This window comes from Schistocerca serialis, chromosome 7 (assembly GCF_023864345.2).
Source record: "Schistocerca serialis cubense isolate TAMUIC-IGC-003099 chromosome 7, iqSchSeri2.2, whole genome shotgun sequence".
NCBI classification, from domain to species: domain Eukaryota; kingdom Metazoa; phylum Arthropoda; class Insecta; order Orthoptera; family Acrididae; genus Schistocerca; species Schistocerca serialis.
This window is the reverse complement of record NC_064644.1, coordinates 264,044,199-264,065,539: the sequence shown is the minus strand read 5'-3', so window position 1 is coordinate 264,065,539 and position 21,341 is coordinate 264,044,199. Positions and strand designations below refer to the sequence as shown.

The 21,341-nt window shown below is 38.3% G+C and overlaps 1 protein-coding gene across 3 annotated transcripts in view; it reads left to right on the top strand.

Moving 5' to 3' along the window:
• The window catches only part of LOC126412804 (la-related protein 1), a 143,260-nt gene that overhangs the window by 50,268 nt on the left and 71,651 nt on the right, over positions 1-21,341 (top strand). For 2 of the 3 annotated variants that reach the window (XM_050082584.1, XM_050082586.1), the window contains 3 exons: positions 4,743-4,989; positions 5,535-5,645; positions 19,936-20,162. In XM_050082584.1, the coding sequence (XP_049938541.1) occupies positions 4,743-4,989; positions 5,535-5,645; positions 19,936-20,162 (585 nt within the window). The remainder of the gene's footprint in view (positions 1-4,742; positions 4,990-5,534; positions 5,646-19,935; positions 20,163-21,341) is intronic. The other variant, XM_050082585.1, reaches the window with a different exon arrangement.

Genomic DNA, 21,341 nt, shown 5'->3' with positions numbered 1-21,341 from the left:
CTGATGATAGGCTAAATCGGGCAATGAGAATAATTAGCGGCACTACTAAATCAGCACCACTTCAGTGGCTGTCATGTTATGTAATATTGCACCACCATCAATTGGGCAAAAAGCAGCTGTAAGTGTATTCCAAAAGTGTGCAACTTATCAGAACTCACTTCTGTATAATCAGCTACAGAATGTACCTGCCAGCACATTTAACCCTAGGACTCACTCTGGGGTCATAGGTGACCCCAATCATCTTTACTATGGATAAAATAATATTTCTATTTCTTGTAAAAATCCAGAATTTTATGACTTTTACCACACAGTATTGTAGTTCTCTCACAAAAATTTTTAGAGCACTTGACGCAACATTTAAATCAATAATTAACAAAAACTGCTGTTGGGGTCAATTATGACCCCAGATAGATTATATGTAACATTCATAGAATGTATAGATTATCAACCATCAATCTCTTTCTTAGGTATTTTGAGTTGGTAACACTGAATTCAGGTGTTATTCAGGTGTTAACTCAGAACTAACCTCAAACTGGAAGTTCGTTTGTACGTTTGTTGTTGCAGTGTAATTTCAGCATGGATGGGATACGTTTTGCTCCTGGCTATAGTGTAGAACAAGCTATGGAAGACTTATTTCGTAGCAGTAGTGATTCAGAAGGTAGTGACGCCGAAGATGATGGAACAGACACACAGGTAGATCAAAATGTTGAAATTTGTTTACATGAATTAGAAGAAAATGATATTCTTGCTGAAAATGATGACAGTGGAGAAGATGAAGTGCAGTACTGGTAAGCAGGGGTCGGGATATTGCATGGAGTACAAAAGAACCATCAATTCGTAGATTTCCAATCCGCAACATACGATGATTTTCAGCAGGTATCCCTAGTACAGTTAGTGTTAGCTCAGCTGTTGACTGTTTCAGGCAGTTTATTACTAATGAATTGCTGGGTATAATAGTTCAGTTCACAAATCAACGAGGAAATGAATTGAAAGTGTCTGGAAAATTAGTTGACTGGCGTGATACAGACAGATGCGAGCTTCTTTCATTTTTAGGCTTGCTGATTCTGTATGGCGTACAGAAGAGCCGGGGGAAACCTATTGACGAATTTTGGGACTCTGAATATGGCGCTACTATGTCGAGGAGGCGATATCAGGACATTCTGCGTTCACTTCGTTTTGACGACCGCATCACAAGATTTGAAGGAAAGAGAGGACTGGAAATAAGGCTGAAGCTGTACAGGAAATATTTGATTTGCTTGCCGTGCAATGTCAAACATCATTTATACCTTCCAGCAACATTACTGTTGATGAACATCTTTGCGTATACAGAGGTCGGTGCAGTTTCAAGGTCTACATTCCTTCAAAGCCAGGAAAGTATGGCATCAAGATATGGTGCGCAGTAGACTGTGAACATGGTTATCTGACAAATCTTCAAATGTACACTGGAAGGAGTGGTGATGTGAGAGAAGTGAATCAAGGCAAGAGAGTGGTCTTAGATTTAGTGCGTCATCTGGCTGGCAGTGGTAGGAATATTACCACTGACAATTTTTTCACAAGCTATGACCTTGGCCGAGAATTGTTGAAAATGAAATTGACACTTGTAGGTACTCTACGTTCTACAAGAAAAGAAGTCCCAAAAGAGTTTTTGCCTTCGAAAACTAGGGAAGAATGCACTACCAGATTTGCATACAGTGGTAAAACCCTATTAGTTTCGTATGTTCCAAAGAGAAATAAGGCTGTGCTACTCCTGTCAACACATCATCAATCATTTGAAGTGCCCAAAGAAAACAACTTGAAACTAAAACCAGAAGTAGTGTTGTATTACAACTCAACAAAATCAGGTGTTGATACACTAGATCAAATGAGCTCTTACTATTCTGTGAAAAAGGGTACAAAACGTTGGCCATTAGCAGTATTTTATGATCTTGTCGATCTAGCTGCACTCAATGCCTACAGACTCTTCTGTGTTGCTGTTGAAAAAACAGACACACGTCTTTTTCTAATGAAGTTGGCCAAAGAAATGGCAAAGCCCCAAGTGGAACGTCGTTTGAGTTTACCACAAGCAAGGAACAAGGATATTATTAGCAGTATCAAACGGTGTGGATTTGATGATCTGTTAGACAATGGACATCCAGACGTAATACCCGACAATCAGAAGAGAAAGCAAGGCAGACGCTGCATTTGCCCCCGATCAAAGGACACAAAATACAGTTCAACATGCAAAAAGTGTAACAAATTTGTTTGCAAGGAACATTCTGAAATAGTTACTACTTGCAAAATATGTGCATATGACTATGGTACGGATTCCGGTTAGAATTATGTTTCCTGTTGAGTTGTTCACCACATTTTCTGTAAATTTGAAGCCATTGTGAAACATTTATGAGTGAAACAAATTATGACTTAGAGTAATATTGTAACTTCTGATATGTAATTACTCTGCCATATGTAATTTAATTCTACTATGTACATACCTGTTAAAAAAGCTGTGAAATGTGTCTCAATAAGAAATAAAATGTAAACAAACAGTATTAAACGACAATACGTTGTCCTCTGAATGATTAGTACACACAGTCAATTATATATTGATTGGGGTCATGTATGACCCCAGATGGAGTACTAGGGAAATTTTAGCAGAAATCCAGAAAACTACCGTGACCAATGCAAGATCCACCTCTGATATATGATGTGTGTCAAGAATGGAGAGAGGTTTTGCAGAAGGTTACTCCACCAGATTCTCACCTTGATACTTGATCTCACAAACCGTGTAAATGGGTTTGGTCTCCTCGGGAAACTCTGGGCAACTCTGTATCATTTCTGTAAAGGGATGGAAGTTATGGTGGTGCCTGTTTATATGATGGGGGATTCAAGGACATATGACGTCTCACTGTGCAGACACACTGATTTGATTGAAGTGTTTAAGTAAATTTCCTGTTGTACTCTGTAAACGGCATTTGTTGACACAAGAATCTGAGGACTGTTTCGGTCTAGATATTGAGTTATAAAATTGTGAAGTGCTTGCTTTTTGTATTGTGTTTGTTTTTATACTATATATTTATGTATATTCAACCATTTATATAAGACTGTAAAAGGACCAGGAAATTTATTTATTATTATTATAAAAATAAATAGCTAGCCACTTTGTTCTACAGAAAGGGGAGGTATATAAGAAACTACATTGTATCTGAACAAGTATGTTGTGGTGAGGAGAAAGCAAGCAAGCAACAAACACCCTTCATACAGACTTCTACAGAAAGATCAGTGCGGCAAGGGAGCGAGCCTATGTGCACATGCATTGTAGCCGCCTTGTGTGTTCAGTATGAAATGTGTACAAAAGTGGGATACACTGTGGATAAGGGAGTTACTTTTTGAGAAGAAATTCATATGTAAAGTCCAGAATGGACCAGATACAAATTTGTTAATTAGTCTGCCTTAATGAAACAGTACCCAATACAACAAAATAAAGCATAACATTCAGCAGTTGCTACTGAAGTGTTTACTTGATGTGTTTCGGTTCCAATGATACTGTTTACTAATTAAAATTATGAAGTTTCCCAGTACTGTGACCAGGACTTATTATTTACAAGGAAGATTCATTTTAATTTTTTATGTCGTTCAATATCTGTCCATGCCATAATTTTCTTTGGCCGATTTTCACATGTCCTCATATTGTCTATCAGTCATACATTTGGTTATTGTCTATGCTTGTTGTCATTAAAACTTAACATGGTTGATTGCCATTTAAATTTTCAATTCACTATATAGCATTCTCATAATGCCATATTTGTCTTCCTATATTCTTGTCATGCTGCTACAATTTCCATTGTTTGTTTGTTTGCAAATTAATGTTTTGTGTCTCATTGTGATTTGTTTGAAATGACAGTACATTTATATTGTAGTCTTAATGTTTTTGGCATTTTAGGAAATTTACTTTGAAAGGCAATAATGATTTTTTGGATTGCTCTCTTAAGATAATTGTGTTCTACTGTTCATTTGTGTGTATGCAGCAGTTCATTATTTTTACTCGTAAGTGATTAATCTTCCTTAAAGCCTATGAATCAATCATTATGGCATTGCTTTCTAGTTGTGCTGTCATCGTTGCTCTTATTCAGCAGTATTTGTGAATACAGCCTAAAGAATAAGTCGATGTTTGTTTGATGGTTAATGTATATGGTAACATGTTTCATGCACCTGCTGATTGTAGTTATGTAATATGAAAGACTGAAGTTTTCTATCCCGTGTCAATTCCTACACAAAAAAAACCAAACAATAAAATTTGATGTGCTAATCTTAACATAAAATTGTACATAATATTTCATCTTCCTAATTTAGTCAGTTCGAAATGTTTGAATGAATGCCAATGGTAACTTTTGACTTCATCAGTACTAAATTTTCTGGTGTCATGTTTTGTAAATAATGATTTATGAATTGATTAATGTATGTTTTAGTTTTGAAAATTTCTACAGCATAGAACAGTGAGAGTGGGTCAAAACATATTTCAAAATGGTAACTCATCATTAAAACTTTCTGTAACATAATGTCCTACTGTGTGGTCCATCATGTGATACAGTAGTATTTGTTGTCTGTGATGAGCTACAGTTACTGTCTTCTTTTCCCAGCATAGGAAAAGTGCTGAAATCTTTGTCTCTGAGCATTTTGCATTGAAGACATATTTGTTTTTAATTATTTCATTTCTGTGCTATGTGCTTTTATTTGTATTTCATTTTGAATACGTTCTGACACAGAAGAAAGTTCATACAAGTCCAGCCCAAATGATAAAGAACATTGGCAGTGCAAAAGTAAACAATCCACAACAGCAGAATACACCCAGTGTAGAAAATGGTAATTGCTTGGCAACTGATGACAAAAAAGTAGAGCGAAAGAAGCAGGAATGTAAAAAGATTGAGCAGAGGAATTCAAGTCTGAATGGTTCAATGCCTGGAGCAGAAGAAAACCGGAGATCAAACAGTGTACCAGCAGCTGCAAAAAAAAGTAAGTTTTCATGCAATTTGTCTCTAACATTGTCAGTTTCATGCTTAGTAATGCCCTTAAGTGAGAATAACATATTTCTTCCTGTATTATGTTTGTATTACTAATTCTGTGTGTGTAAAAAAAAAAAAAGTAAGTTATAAGTGACAATTGTCTCATAAAGCAGTACTGAAATTTCTCCAATGTGCCACTTGCTTGTTTGGCTAGTTTTCCCTAGACTGACTCTGCTCCTAGGCTAATGATGTTTTCTTAACATGCCTGTCTTTGTGTTCAGTACATTATGATGTTTAGTGAGAAGAGAATTTCCAGTTTTGTGTTTAATGAGACATACCACTTTTCAGTTATAGCAAAAGTGTATTTTAATACTATGCTAGTGGATGCAATTCAGGATTGAGGAAAAGTATGTGTATTAAGTGCCGATTGTTAGAAGTCGATGAGACAAATCCCCAACTGTCTGTGAAGGATCTCTCTTTTTATATAAGTCAAATAAAAGAAATTAACTTGGGTTGGGTTTTGAAACATTTTCCACATTTTTTGTCTTTAACCAGACCCTAAACAGAAGTGGGTGCCACTTGATATCGACATGAAGGCTCCTGGCAAACGAGACCATTCTCCAAAATTTCGAGGTGCTTACTACAGAGAGCGGAGTGCCGATTATGGTAACTATGAAACTGTTAAAATACATTTTTTAACTATCACACTTTAACTTTCTTTGTGTATTGTAAATTTTAATTTGTCCTTGGCCAGTATTACACAATATTTTTCATTGTCGCGGGTAATGAAATATTAATAAAGTAAACTGTTTGATCCCCCTCGCTTACCATTTCAACAAACATCCACCAATTGGAGGGCAAACAGATGCTTTCAATGTGTAATAATGACACATTTGTGTGATTTTGATGTTGAATATGAAGCATGATTATGTGCTAAACAAAATATTAACAATGCATAGTACTGTGTAATCTTTTAACTTAGTGTTTCTCACTCACTCTCCCTTTCACTTCCCACTGTATATCCTTCATTCCTGCCCTTATTCTTCTGATAAAAAATAAATACTATGATGCTTTTCTAATTATCACTTTTGTGAGTAGTAATATGTGTGCTTTGTTGAGTGGGGAATGCGAATTAGTGGGAGTCTTCCTTCCAGTGGTTGTGCACATTGTCTTAGAGTTCCAAAAAATGGAAATTTCATAAAGCTAAAAGGAGATGGAGTGGATGATTCATAATGTCAAGGTTTCATTATTCTGGCTTTCCTGTTAGAAGCTAATGGAAAAATGTTGTTTGGAGGTGTTGAGGAAAGGGTTTAGTGAGTAGGTTGACGATGAAATGCAAAGTTAAAGATTTAATAGAGGGAATACAAATACTGATATTTAAATTAAAGGCTTTGGTGGTATTTGGGACTGTGGTTTTTTGTTAGAACTCTTTCTCGATTTGATATGTTTGATAAAAGAATATTACCAGCGAAAATGTTTTGGGACTAGCTATGAGTATGGCTTTATTCAGTTTTCATAACTTTGACATTTTTGGTTGTACTTTTAATGTCAGTTAAGTTAGTACACACTCTGATTAAGTCCTACAGAATTCATATAAATATTTTGGGCTGCGTCTTCTCTTTTAAGGTAAAATTAAATACATTAACTTTACTGTGATGAGCTTAAAAAAAATTGCTTTCTTTTCCCAACATAGAAAAAGTTGTACTGATATCTATGTCCCTGAGCAAGACGTATTTTATTGAGGTGGGTGTAGTTGACTGTAAGTCAAGTCGTGTGGACCCAGAGGTACGGTTTATTATTTAAAAATGGCTTTGAATATACATTTGACTGCTTGGTGAGTGAGTGTACAGTTTTCACAGATTCAGAAAATTACTTTCACCTATTTTTCATTATTAATAGAACTTCATAATCACTCCAGGTGGGCATACATTTTAGTGATGTTAGTCTCGAAAGTTTTGTATTGTCACGACCAATTGTACACAATTTAATTTTTGTCTCTGAATACTGTTGTTACACAGGATCTATGTAAAATTTGTATGAGTTGTCAGCTTGCCTACAACTCTCTTTCATCCACACATTTCACTCACTTCAAGTGTAGAGTGGAAATGGAATCTACACAATTTGTATTTTTTATGCAACAGTGATAGTATCAAGTTTTTATAAGGCACCTGGTATTAAATTGCTTCTGTTGTGGAAATTAATGCATTAAATTTCACCTGACAACAAAAGTAGCATTGCACATCTTACCATATCTCATATTAAGTTGACAGTAGTGTGAAACTATGTCTAGCAAGCAAGAAATGCTGTCTAGAATCATGTCGTTAAATTTGCTTAGCAACACAGTTATAGTGTTATGGAAGTGTTGACACACTTCATGCGTGAGTAGTTGGGACGTCATATAGATTTCTTGTGTGTGTTGCTGCTATAACGACCTGCTGAAAATACCAGCTTTGATGCACACTATATATAGTGTCAAAAACCAAAGCACAATACTTGGAGTAATATGTGTACTTGCATATATGTAACATATCGGTGCTTGAAGGGACATGTGGTTGTTTACACATGTGATAGAGACAAAATTATGATTGTATGTACAGGTGTTAGTACAGTCTCACTAAGTGTTATTTGATACCTGAGTATTGTTCTCAGTGTGGTATTATTTCAGTGTAATTATGTATTGTAGTCAGTAAACCCTCTTCAGAGTTTGAATTGGGAATAATTTGGGACAGGGACAGAAGTGGGGGGAATGTTACTTGTTATTTATTAATAGGTTATTGGGCATTATGTAAAGATTGATACTACAGAAGATGAAGATGATATGAAAAGTCCACAAACAAAATGAATGGGAAAGAATTAAAATACCCTTGCCTCCGCAGTCAGGCGAAAATGATACACCCTGCAAAAACCACTTTAAGTCTACTATGGAAACTGAAAATTTTTCACAGCCTCTTTGTCATTACAGACTACACATGGTCTGGCAACATAGCGTAAATCTCCTGTAAAAACTTAAACTCAATGCTCTGGGTAGGGTCGGCCAGTTAATAACTAATAAGTAAAAGACATTTATCACCAGTAATAAAAGTTGCAACAGACTTCAAATCCTATCAGTAAGGTTAATTCTGGTGTAGCAAATCTCTTCATTTCTAATAAATACTAAGTGGCAGTATCAGCTGATAAATAAATTAGAAAAAGTGAGAGAGAACCCCATGCCGAGCAAAATGTGTATAAATAACAATCGTCTTAGAAAAATTAAAGAATTTAAATATCTTGGATTTAAGCTACTGTTTTTATTGAAGACAGATGTAAGAGCTAAGAATGTTAACATGCCAGACAGCAGGATACACAAATTTGGACAGAAAGAGAAATGAAGAGATTTGCTACAACGTGAAACAGTTATTTGAGTACGTACACCAGTACCAAGAAAAAAGTGTAAAACATATCAACCATTTTCCCAACAAATGATCGCAGAAAAGGTCGTAAATTGTAGATCTGATGGCCAATTTAAACAATCGCCCCTACCTTAAAACCGATGATGGGGATGCGGTGTGTTACCCGGCCAAATGTACACGATAAAAGATGATGGTTATTATTGTTTCATACTTTCCTTGAAACCTTATTTAATTGATGTCAAGTGTAAGTATTGTGAGAGAAATACTAATTATTAATAATTAATTACTGTTCTTATTTTAACTAATTATAATATTGATTTTGTAGCAACTGTCAATACACAAACCTATCAACATACCAGTAGAAGATTAGTGCAGCAGTATAATGTCCACTGGTACTTTTTCAGTGGAGCCAACCTATAGAACTGAATTTTAGCAACAACTATTCCAAAGTTGTTATAATGTTGCCCTTTAAGTTGTTTCACAAACAAGCATCAATAGCTATTTGTTCCTTTAAGTATGAGCCACTGTGGACTAAGTTTATTTAAATTGTTTCTCCATTCTTCAATATTTCTTGATGTTTCTCTCCAGGTGACTACAGATCTGTGTTTTTCATGGAAATCTTCAATCTTTGGAATTTTGCAATTTCTTGTTTGGCAGTCATTTGCCAGTGTATTACGGAGTAATTCAAAGTTCCTCCATGTCCCTTCCAGTTTCTTTGCATCATGTGTTATCCATTTTTAATTTACCAAAATAAGACAACGGTCTTTTTGTCAGACTGTTGGGATTTCCTTTGGCTGCGGCCGTAGAAACTATACCTCATTTCCTAATTGCATGTGAAATTTTTTCACTATATGTATGAAGTTGGCAATTATTATGTCTTCTTTACTGTGTTTACTCTTTAACTGGTCTTGAAATTTTCGTCAGTGTTTTTCTTTCTGCAATTTCCATTATAACCCTCCTGTTCAGCTTAAACATTTTGTCACGTAAAGTGCTTCCAGACAAATTACTGGGAAGTAGTTTATAAAGTGTAGCATTGAAGGATATTGATTTCACATTAAATACATCCTTATTAACTCACGCTTGAATGACAGTAGCCGATTACAATAGTTGGTTTTTTTTTTTTTTTTTTTTTTTTTTTTTTTTTTTTTTTTTTTTTTTTTTTTTTTTATTTTCGTGGGTTGGTTTCCACGAAAAAGATATGAGGAAATACTCTGTACATGAAATGAGAAGTGGGTACAGCTATGTGTGTATTTGACATTTTGTCTCTAGACAGTGTCATAAGAGTTAAAAAATGGTTGAATATTAATTCTAATAAATTAATCAGAAACCCAGTGCCGTCTTTCAATTAACTGGTTTGCTAAGACTGCAAAACCACATGAAAATATGGAATAAGTGTTGTTCTCACTATTTGCCTATAATCAGACCAAGAAAAGGTAGATGCACTGTTATTTGAAACTTGCCTCTTAGAGTAGAGACTGTCTGGGATGTACTCCACAAAGAATCAGTGGGCATGTGAATGTTGTTCTTAAACCACTGTTGAATTACAAATTATCGTAAATTCATGAGATGGAGAGTAAAGTTACTCGAGAAAGAAACTTTCGTCAAGAAGAATCCAGAAATACAGATTATGATACTATGCAATATGTGGAGGTATACCAGATTAAATGAAGCAACATGGTCAACATTGTAAAAAATGGAAGTTACACAGACATAGACAAAATGTGAGGCAGTTATTTAAAACAGACACTTATCCAAACAGCAAAACTTGTTGCAGGTGCAAAGAAAGCAAAAGACACACATCTCAGATGTGGAAAGCAGATATTAATGAGGAGAGAGTATCAAGTAAATAATAAAAGGAGAACATTTGGAAGAAATATTTTGCAGGAGTCTGAGAAGATGTAAGTAATGAAAAATTTGCCAAAAACACAAATGAAAACAATGAGAATTTGAAGAAAACAAACAAATGTGTGTTGTGTTGACACCACATTTAACCCTATAAGCTTGCAGATGACACAGTAAATAACAGTATTGCATATGCATTGCAGTCACACACACACACACACACACACACACACACACAGCCACTTGACACGTGGAGAAAAATTAGGTACTCTCTCTCTCTCTCTCTCTCTCTCTCTCTCTCTCTCTCGATTCGTTTAGTCGGTTCCGACTCTTCGTGACCCCATGAACCAAATCACGCCACTTTTTCCTGTCTTGCACTTTCTCCCGTAGACCTTCCAGGTTGGAACACATTGCTTCTGTGATGCCATCGATCCATCTCATCCTCTGACGTCCTCTTCTTCTAGTTCCTTCAATCTTCCCCAGCATTAATGTTTTTTCCAGCGAGGCATGCCTTCGCATTGTGTGTCCAAAGTAGGTCAACTTTTGTTTTAAGATTAGACCTTCCAGGGAGAAATCTGGTTTAATTTGCTCCAATATTGATCTGTTGGTTCTCTTTGCAGTCCATGGAACTCTAAGAAGTTTCCTCCAACACCACAATTCGAAGGAGTCAATTCTTCGCCGTTCAGCCTTTCTAATGGTCCAGGTCTCACATCCATACATCACAACTGGAAAGACCATAGCCCTCACAATACGGATCTTTGTTGCTAGTGTTATATCTCTGGACCTTATAACCTTGTCAAGGTTTGACATCGCCTGTCTACCGAGCAACAGGCGTCTCTGGATTTCATGGCTGCAGTCACCGTCAGCAGAGATCTGGGAACCGAGATAACTGAATGTGGTCACTACCTCCATGGTTTCTCCTGCTATATCCCACGAATTGGTAGGTGTAGTTGCCATAATTTTCGTTTTCTTCACATTCAGCATAAGACCAGCCTTTTCACTTTCGTCTTTCACCTTCAGTAAGAGTGTTCTCAATTCTTCTTCACTTTCTGCCAACAGGATCGTATCATCCGCGTACCTGAGGTTGTTAACAATTATTCCATCTATTTTAATTCCTGTTTCTCCTTCATCTAGCCTTGCATTCCTCATGACATGTTCTGCATACAGATTGAATAAGAACGGTGACAGTATGCAGCCTTGCCGGACCCCTTTCTGAATCTTTATCCATTTCGTTGCTCCATACATAGTTCTCACCGTGGCTTCTTGGTCAAGGTATAAACTCCGTATCAGATGAATGAGGTGATCTGGGACACCCATGTTTTTCAGTACGTTCCATAATTTGTTGTGATCGACACAGTCAAAGGCTTTGGCGTAGTCAATAAAGCAGAGGTACACATCTTTCTGGAATTCTCTCGCTTTTCCCATAATCCACCGAATGTTAGCAATTTGATCTCTAGTTCCTCTTCCTTTCCTAAATCCAGCTTGTTCTTCTGGCAGCTCTCGATCTAGATATTGGCGAAGTCTATTTTGTAAGATTTTCAACATAACTTTGCTAGCATGTGAAATAAGTGCGATTGTTCGGTAATCTGAGCATTCTTTAGAACTTTTCTTCTTTGGAATGGGAATGAATCTTTCCCAGTCTTCTGGCCACTGCTGCGTGATCCATATTTTTTGACATATTGAGTGCAGCACTTTCACTGCATCCTTTCCAGTGACTTTAAACAATTCTGCTGGTATTTCATCATGTCCACTAGTTTTGTTATCAGCCATATTTTCAAGGGCCCACTGGATTTCGCTCTCCAAAATATCTGGCTCTAGTTCTAAATTAACATTAACATCAGCAGTAGGAGCCCTGTCATGATGCAGTTCTTTCTTGTATAGGTCTTCTACATATTCTGCCCATCTTTCCTTAACATCCTCTGCTTCACTCAGATCTTTCCCGTTTCTATCTTTTATCATTCCAATTTTTGTCTGGAATTTTCCTTTAATTTCTCTAATTTTCTTATAAAGATCTGTTGTCTTCCCCATTACGTTACTATCTTCAACTTCCTTGCACTGTTCATTAAAGAATATATTTTTATCTCTTCTTGCTAATTTCTGAAAATCTTTATTTAATTCAAACATAGCTTATCTATCTCCCTTGATTTTTGCTTTCCTTCGTTCTTCTGCAACTTGCAGTGCCTCAACTGATAGCCATCTAGCCTTCTTACTGTTCCTTTTCTTGGGAATGTGTTTCTCTGCGGCCTCCTTGACAGTATTAGCTACTTCTGTCCACATCTCTTGTGAGCTTTTGTCCTGCAGCTGTAATACATTAAATCTGTTTTGTACCTCTACAGCATAGTCGGAGGGTATAGAGTTAAGGTCGTATCTGCAAGTTGGGATACTTTTTGCTACATTCTGAAGTTTCAGCCGAAATTTTGCAATCAGGAGCTCATGATTTGATCCGCAGTCAGCCCCAGGTCTTGTTGTAGCTGACTGAACCGCACTCTTTCACCTCTGATTACAAAGTATGTAGTCAATTTGGTTCCGGTGTTGGCCATCTGGCGAAGTCCAGGTATATAGGCGTCGTTTTGGTAGTTGAAACAGTGTATTAGTAATTATCAATGAATTTTCTTGGCAGAATTCTAGGAGTCTCTGTCCAGCTTCATTTGTTGTACCAAGACCATATTTCCCTGTTATACCTTCTACAGCTTCATTTCCCACTTTTGCATTCCAATCTCCAACTATGAAGACGATATCCTTTTTTGGTGTTGACAGTAGTAATTCTTGTAAATCTCCATAGAACTGGTCAATAATTTCCTTTTCAGCATTGGTTGTTGGTGCATAAACTTGAATTACTGTGATGTTGAGGGGCTGACCTTGAAGTCTGATGGACATCATTCTATCATTTTTATATTTGCATCCCATCACAGCTTTTCTCACTTTATCACTAACTATGAAGGCTACTCCATTACTTCTGTTGTTATCGTGCCCAGAATAATACACCATATGGCCATCCGAAGCAAATTCTCCCATGCCAGTCCACCTCATTTCACTTATTCCCAATATGTCGATGTTAATTTTCTCCATTTCTCTTTTCACTATGTCTAGTTTTCCTTGATACATGGATCTTACATTCCATGTTCCTATGCAGTGCTTCTCTTTGCACCATCTTACTCTTCGTGAAGCTTCTCTCAACCTGGTTCCCCTCGGAGATTCGATCGGGGAACTTGAAACTCCGGAACATTTTGAGCTGAGCGAAGCCATGGGGTTTTCTTGGGATAGTTCATTGGTGGTTTCCCGTTGCCTTCCACTGTCCTCCAACTCCTATCTGCTCACCGACTCAGTTTCCCTCTGGGGTTGGTTACCCAACCTTCCACTGAGTTGCTCGGCTTAACGGGGCTCACCGACTCAGTTTCCCTCTGGGGTTGGTTACCCAACCTTCCACTGAGTTGCTCGGCTTAACGGGGGCACCACGTGTAGGTAGGAAGTTGGAGAATTGAGGTGACAGAGGCTGTGAGAACTCTCTTGCTGAGTTCTTGTAATTGCGTATCACCCCCATTTTAGCCAGAGTCTCATGATGTCTGCAGAGACCCCCCCAGGTCATTTCCTGGGCCCAAATTAGGTACTAGAAGATCATAATGTTTCAGTAGAAATGGTTAGAGGTAATGGAAAAGTAATACAAAAGGGTACTGCAAAATTATATATGTTGTCTGCAGAGGAGAGGATTTCCCTGAAACTGAGAAAATGCTCTTTTTGTCTTATTGCACAAAAAGAAGAGACAAACAAGAAACACAACTATAAACCTTTTAATTCCCTCCACAGTGTACAAGATAGTCATTGAAATTATCATTAACTTTATAAATGAAATATCAGATTACCGGCTGTTAAAAAACAAATGCTGGGTTTGGTAGCGGACAATTTTCAAATACATTTTTATGACTGACCATTTTCTCTAGAATCCATAGCTTTTTGTGTTTTTTTGACAGTGTCATCAAAATCTGTTCAAGCAACCATTGAAAGAAAGAAAGAAGGAGGGGGGGGGGGGGGCGGGCAGTGATACGTCACTGCTATGGCTTCAATTACATTTTGTCAGGGTAGTGGGAAAAAAAAGTCAAATAGGGGTAATGCTGGAGTAGGTTTAATAATGAACAGGAAAATAGGAATGCGGGTAAGATACTACAAACAGCATAGTGAACACATTATTGTGACCAAGATAGACACGAAGCCCATGCCTACTACAGTAGTACAAGTTTATATGCCAACTAGCTCTGCAGATGATGAAGAAATTGAAGAAATGTATGATGAAATAAAAGAAATTATTCAGATAGTGAAGGGAGACGAAAATTTAATAGTCATGGGTGACTGGAATTTGAGTGTAGGAAAAGGGAGAGAAGGAAACATAGTACGTGAATATGGATTGGGGCTAAGAAATGAAAGAGGAAGTCAGCTGGTAGAATTTTGCACAGAGCACAACTTAATCATAGCTAACACTTGGTTTAAGAATCATGATAGAAGGTTGTATACATGGAAGAACCCTGGAGATACTAAAAGGTATCAGATAGATTATATAATGGTAAGACAGAGATTTAGGAACCAGGTTTTAAATTGTAAGGCATTTCCAGGGGCAGATGTGGACTCTGACCACAATCTATTGGTTATGAACTGTAGATTAAAACTGAAGAAACTGCAAAAAGGTGGGAATTTAAGGAGATAGGACCTGGATAAACTGAAAGAACCAGAGGTTGTACAGAGTTTCAGGGAGAGCATAAGGGAACAATTGACAGGAATGGGGGAAAGAAATACAGTAGAAGAAGAAGGGTAGCTTTGAGGGATGAAGTAGTGAAGGCAGCAGAGGATCAAGTCGGTAAAAAGACGAAGGCTAGTAGAAATCCTTGGGTAACAGAAGAAATATTGAATTTAATTGATGAAAGGAGATAATATAAAAATGCAGTAAATGAAGCAGGCAAAAAGGAATACAAATGTCTCAAAAATGAGATCGACAGGAAGTGCAAAACGGCCAAGCAGGCATGGCTAGAGGACAAATGTAAGGATGTAGAGGCCTATCTCACTAGGGGTAAGATAGATACCGCCTACAGGAAAATTAAAAGAGACTTTTGGAGATAAGAGAACCACTTGTATGAACATCAAGAGCTCAGATGGAAACCCAGTTCTAAGCAAAGAAGGGAAAGCAGAAAGGTGGAAGGAGTATGTAGAGGGTCTATACAAGGGCGATGCACTTGAGGACAATATTATGGAAATGGAAGAGGATGTAGATGAAGATGAAATGGGAGATACAATACTGCATGAAGAGTTTGACAGAGCACTGAAAGACCTGAGTCGAAACAAGGCCCCCGGAGTAGACAACATTCCATTGGAACTACTGACGGCCTTGGGAGAGCCAGTCCTGACAAAACTCTACCATCTGGTGAGCAAGATGTATGAAACAGGCGAAATACCCTCAGACTTCAAGAAGAATATAATAATTCCAATCCCAAAGAAAGCAGGTGTCGACAGATGTGAAAATTACCAAACAATCAGTTTAATAAGTCACAGATGCAAAATACTAACTCGAATTCTTTACAGACGAATGGAAAAACTGGTAGAAGCAGACCTCGGGGAAGATCAGTTTGGATTCCGTAGAAATACTGGAACACGTGAGGCAATACTGACCTTACGCCTTATCTTAGAAGAAAGATTAAGGAAAGGCAAACCTACGTTTCTAGCATTTGTAGACTTAGAGAAAGCTTTTGACAATGTTAACTGGAATACTCTCTTTCAAATTCTAAAGGTGGCAGGGGTAAAATACAGGGAGCGAAAGGCTATTTACACTTTGTACAGAAACCAGATGGCAGTTATAAGAGTCGAGGGACATGAAAGGGAAGCAGTGGTTGGGAAGGGAGTAAGACAGGGTTGTAGCCTCTCCCCGATGTTGTTCAATCTGTATATTGAGCAAGCAGTGAAGGAAACAAAAGAAAAATTCGGAGTAGGTATTAAAATTCATGGAGAAGAAATAAAAACTTTGAGGTTCGCCGATGACATTGTAATTCTGTCAGAGACAGCAAAGGACTTGGAAAAGCAGTGGAATGGAATGGACAGTGTCTTGAAAGGAGGATATAAGATGAACATCAACAAAAGCTAAACAAGGATAATGGAATGTAGTCTAATTAAGTCGGGTGATGCTGAGGGAATTAGATTAGGAAATGAGGCACTTAAAGCAGTAAAGGAGTTTTGCTATTTGTGGAGCAAAATAACTGATGATGGTCGAAGTAGAGAGGATATAAAATGTAGACTGGCAATGGCAAGTAAAGCGTTTCTGAAGAAGAGAAATTTGTTAACATCGAGTATAGATTTAAGTGTCAGGAAGTCATTTCTGAAAGTATTTGTATGGAGTGTAGCCATGTATGGAAGTGAAACATGGACGGTAAATAGTTTGGACAAGAAGAGAATAGAAGCTTTCGATATGTGGTGCTACAGAAGAATGCTGAAGATTAGATGGGTAGATCACATAACTAATGAGGAAGTATTGAATAGGATTGGGGAGAAGAGAAGTTCGTGGCACAGTTTGACCAGAAGAAGGGATCGGTTGGTAGGACATGTTCTGAGGCATCAAGGGATCACCAATTTAGTATTGGAGGGCAGCATGGAGGGTAAAAATCGTAGGGGGAGACCAAGAGATGTATACACTAAGCAGATTCAGAAGGATGTAGGTTGCAGTAGGTACTGGGAGATTAAGAAGCTTGCACGGGATAGAGTAGCATGGAGAGCTGCATCAAACCAGTCTCAGGACTGAAGACCACAACAACAACAACAACAGTGAAAAATTCAAAACAGGAGTGAAACAAGAACAAGCTGCAGAATCAAAAGTAATATGCGTGCCTTTTTCAGATCCTTAATTTGGGCAAATGAAGAATGTATAAGTCTTAATGGAACATATGAGAATATTATTTGTGCTGCTGACATAAGATTTTCATGTAGTGCAAATGACAGGCAACAAAAATTGGAAGGGCTCAGTAGAGGAATTTCGATAGTAGACCTGAAAATTGACTGTAAGAAGACTAAAATAATGTATATTGCACATGATAAAAAGGAGATTGTAAAAGTTAATAGTGAAATTGTAGAACCTGTTTACAAGGTTTTTATATTTGGGCTGGTTTAAGATAAGTGGATTGACACACAGATCAATAAACAAGAAGATTAGGGTTGGCTTGTAGTGCTCTTGGATTTTTAAAGTAACAAGTTTGAAAAAGTTTGCAATTGGTGTTCGTTATCAGTTTTGAGTTATTCAAAATCTGAAGGCTGCTCAGCAAGCACTAGTTAGATGCGCTGTGGGAAAGACAGAGAAACAAACAGATCGTGGAGTATAGTGAAGTAGAGAAAATAATTATTACTGTTATTAAATTGAAACAGAGCTGGACAGAACATGTAGACAAGCAAACAGTTTTGTATGTGGATGAAGGAAATGCTTTACTGAATTTCAAGAGATTAAAGATGGTGACCTAATGAAATTTGTGAGATGAGATGACATTAAAAAATATGCGGCAGAAGTGTGGATATGTGCATGTAGCTGAAGACCATAGTGTGTGGAAATACACAGATGCAGCCTTTATCGTGCAGTAACCATATGGACGACAATGGTTATTTATACTCTGTGTTGAGAATTTCCACAGTGAAGGAATGACGTAATTATTAGTCCAGTCATTATGCAATTGAAGGAATTGTATTTATCAGACTTCCATCAGAAAGAAATCATAAGTATATATTTTTTAATGTTTGTTTAAATGTTTTCTGTAGCAGATTGCTATGGTACAGACGATTTTGATGTACCATATACACTCCTGGAAATGGAAAAAAGAACATATTGACACCGGTGTGTCAGACCCACCATACTTGCTCCGGACACTGTGAGAGGGCTGTACAAGCAATGATCACACGCACGGCACAGCGGACACACCAGGAACCGCGGTGTTGGCCGTCGAATGGCGCTAGCTGCGCAGCATTTGTGCACCGCCGCCGTCAGTGTCAGCCAGTTTGCCGTGGCATACGGAGCTCCATCGCAGTCTTTAACACTGGTAGCATGCCGCGACAGCGTGGACGTGAACCGTATGTGCAGTTGACGGACTTTGAGCGAGGGCGTATAGTGGGCATGCGGGAGGCCGGGTGGACGTACCGCTGAATTGCTCAACACGTGGGGCGTGAGGTCTCCACAGTACATTGATGTTGTCGCCAGTGGTCGGCGGAAGGTGCACGTGCCCGTCGACCTGGGACCGGACCACAGCGACGCACGGATGCACGCCAAGACCGTAGGATCCTACGCAGTGCCGTAGGGGACCGCACCGCCACTTCCCAGCAAATTAGGGACACTGTTGCTCCTGGGGTATCGGCGAGGACCATTCGCAACCGTCTCCATGAAGCTGGGCTACGGTCCCGCACACCGTTAGGCCGTCTTCCGCTCACGCCCCAACATCGTGCAGCCTGCCTCCAGTGGTGTCGCGACAGGCGTGAATGGAGGGACGAATGGAGACGTGTCGTCTTCAGCGATGAGAGTCGCTTCTGCCTTGGTGCCAATGATGGTCGTATGCGTGTTTGGCGCCGTTCAGGTGAGCGCCACAATCAGGACTGCATACGACCGAGGCACACAGGGCCAACACCTGGCATCATGGTGTGGGGAGTGATTTCCTACACTGGCCGTACACCACTGGTGATCGTCGAGGGGACACTGAATAGTGCACGGTACATCCAAACCGTCATCGAACCCATCGTTCTACCATTCCTAGACAGGCAAGGGAACTTGCTGTTCCAACAGGACAATGCACGTCCGCATGTATCCCGTGCCACCCAACGTGCTCTAGAAGGTGTAAGTCAACTACCCTGGCCAGCAAGATCTCCAGATCTGTCCCCCATTGAGCATGTTTGGGACTGGATGAAGCGTCGTCTCACGCGGTCTGCACGTCCAGCACGAACGCTGGTCCAACTGAGGCGCCAGGTGGAAATGGCATGGCAAGCTGTTCCACAGGACTACATCCAGCATCTCTACGATCGTCTCCATGGGAGAATAGCAGCCTGCATTGCTGCGAAAGGTGGATATACACTGTACTAGTGCCGACATTGTGCATGCTCTGTTGCCTGTGTATATGTGCCTGTGGTTCTGTCAGTGTGATCATGTGATGTATCTGACCCCAGGAATGTGTCAATAAAGTTTCCCCTTCCTGGGACAATGAATTCACGGTGTTCTTATTTCAATTTCCAGGAGTGTACAAATGAGCTTAGTTCCATAAATAAGATGCCAGTGACAAAATTAAAAATGAACTATCACAGTGGCAGCATAATGAGTACTAGTATTGACTCTCAATCTACATTGGTTCACTGTTTCATAATGTTTGCAAGAACTTTTGATATCTAGGAAACAGGGTAAATAAATTTTTGATCAACTAACTGAACTATTTGTACTCTGCCTGGAAATATCGTCTCTGTCTACTTGGAACAAAAATGTGTAATTTTCTCCATGGCATCTCATGAAAACTCTATAAAGATCAGTTGACATATTCATTGTTCATGCACTTGACCTTGAACTGAATCAACTGTATTTAGTATTGTTTTTCAACATGATGCAACAGATTCTGCATGTTATCGTAATTTGTAGGCGAGTACAGATTTCTTTACAGCATGATAGTAATTATAATTTTTGTAATAAAGTGAGTGGCAAGATTTCAGATATTGTTACATTTATGATTTATGTCTGGCAGGATCAGAGAATTTCGGCCATCATGATAATGAAAATCACTGGCATCATTTCGATGCATCTGAGAGAGGATATCAGCCACATTACAGAGGTGGTAGAGGAGCAGCACCAAGGTACCGGGGCCGTGGACTACGTGGAAATATAAGAGGAATTGGCAGAGGAGCAGGTGGCTTCCGTCGGTCCCAGTCACAAGAGATTGACTACCCAGATTTTCCAACAGAGTATTCCCAGGTAACAAAACGTTCTCCTTAGCATAACTTGTTACACTGGTTGCCTCAAAACCAGGAAAGTCAAGGTCACCTCATAAAGTTACAGAATTGCCAGTTAGTGTTCATTTCAAATACTATTAAAAATTCTCATGTTTTTAGTCATATAATATGATTGAATCACTCAAAAAGAAGACTTTTACCTGTTATTACAAAACAAAAGTAAAAAAGATGTTACAAAGAATTTTAAAAGGATCATTTTTTCAACTCAACCTTTGTATAAAACAGAAATACTAACATGTACACACAATATATATTGTATCATGAAAACATAAAAGTTTTGAGAGAGAGAAAGTAAATAAAATACTGTAAGAGGGGTGAAATTGTTTTGCCTTTATTTAACAGGCTTTTAGTGCCCATTGTGTATTGGCATCACAATACTTTTTCTGGCAGCTTGCCTTTATAAGTCTGAGAAGTACCCTGCTTCTGGAAAAGATTGAATTTACAGTTGTAACAGATGTGTCATAACTGCACACATCACCAAAAACACCAATGTACAGTATACAAAAATGTTCAGGAAACTGTAGTATGTTAGAAGCACTGAAAGATAAACATAAAAATGGGTGTAATTCTACAGATGATATATAAAAAACTATGTATGCACTCTGGTAGAAACATTATTAGCATGATGAATTAACAGCAGTTAAATGCTGAATTTTGTTTCAGATTTTATACATGGCTAAATTTGACCTGATTCTGATGAGAGTTCACCTCAGTGTTTTCACTCGGCCATATTAAAATTCATTCCACTGCAATATTCCTAACATATTTCTTAGCATAATGATCTTTATCTCACATCTCTTCCCTGTACTTTAGACGTTTACCTCAGTCTTCTTTGGTAATATGATCCTGTGTAAGGTGTTGGACATCGGCAAGCTTTAAACCGGTGTTCGTTTTGGCTATGTTCTATTTAACTTACATCTATATGTAGCTACTTTTTGATCATTTGCAATCGGTAAATCAGCACTTGCATTGCAGGAGCAATGGAAGCCATGTTGAGAGAGGTGAATTGCCTACTGTGAGAATTTTTAATGTCAGAAACCATGCAAAAATGCGACATTTCATTATTTTTTAAGTGATGTCTGTGGATAAAATTTTCTGCACAGAATTTTTTCTTCGTTGATCAACAATGAGAAATAAACGA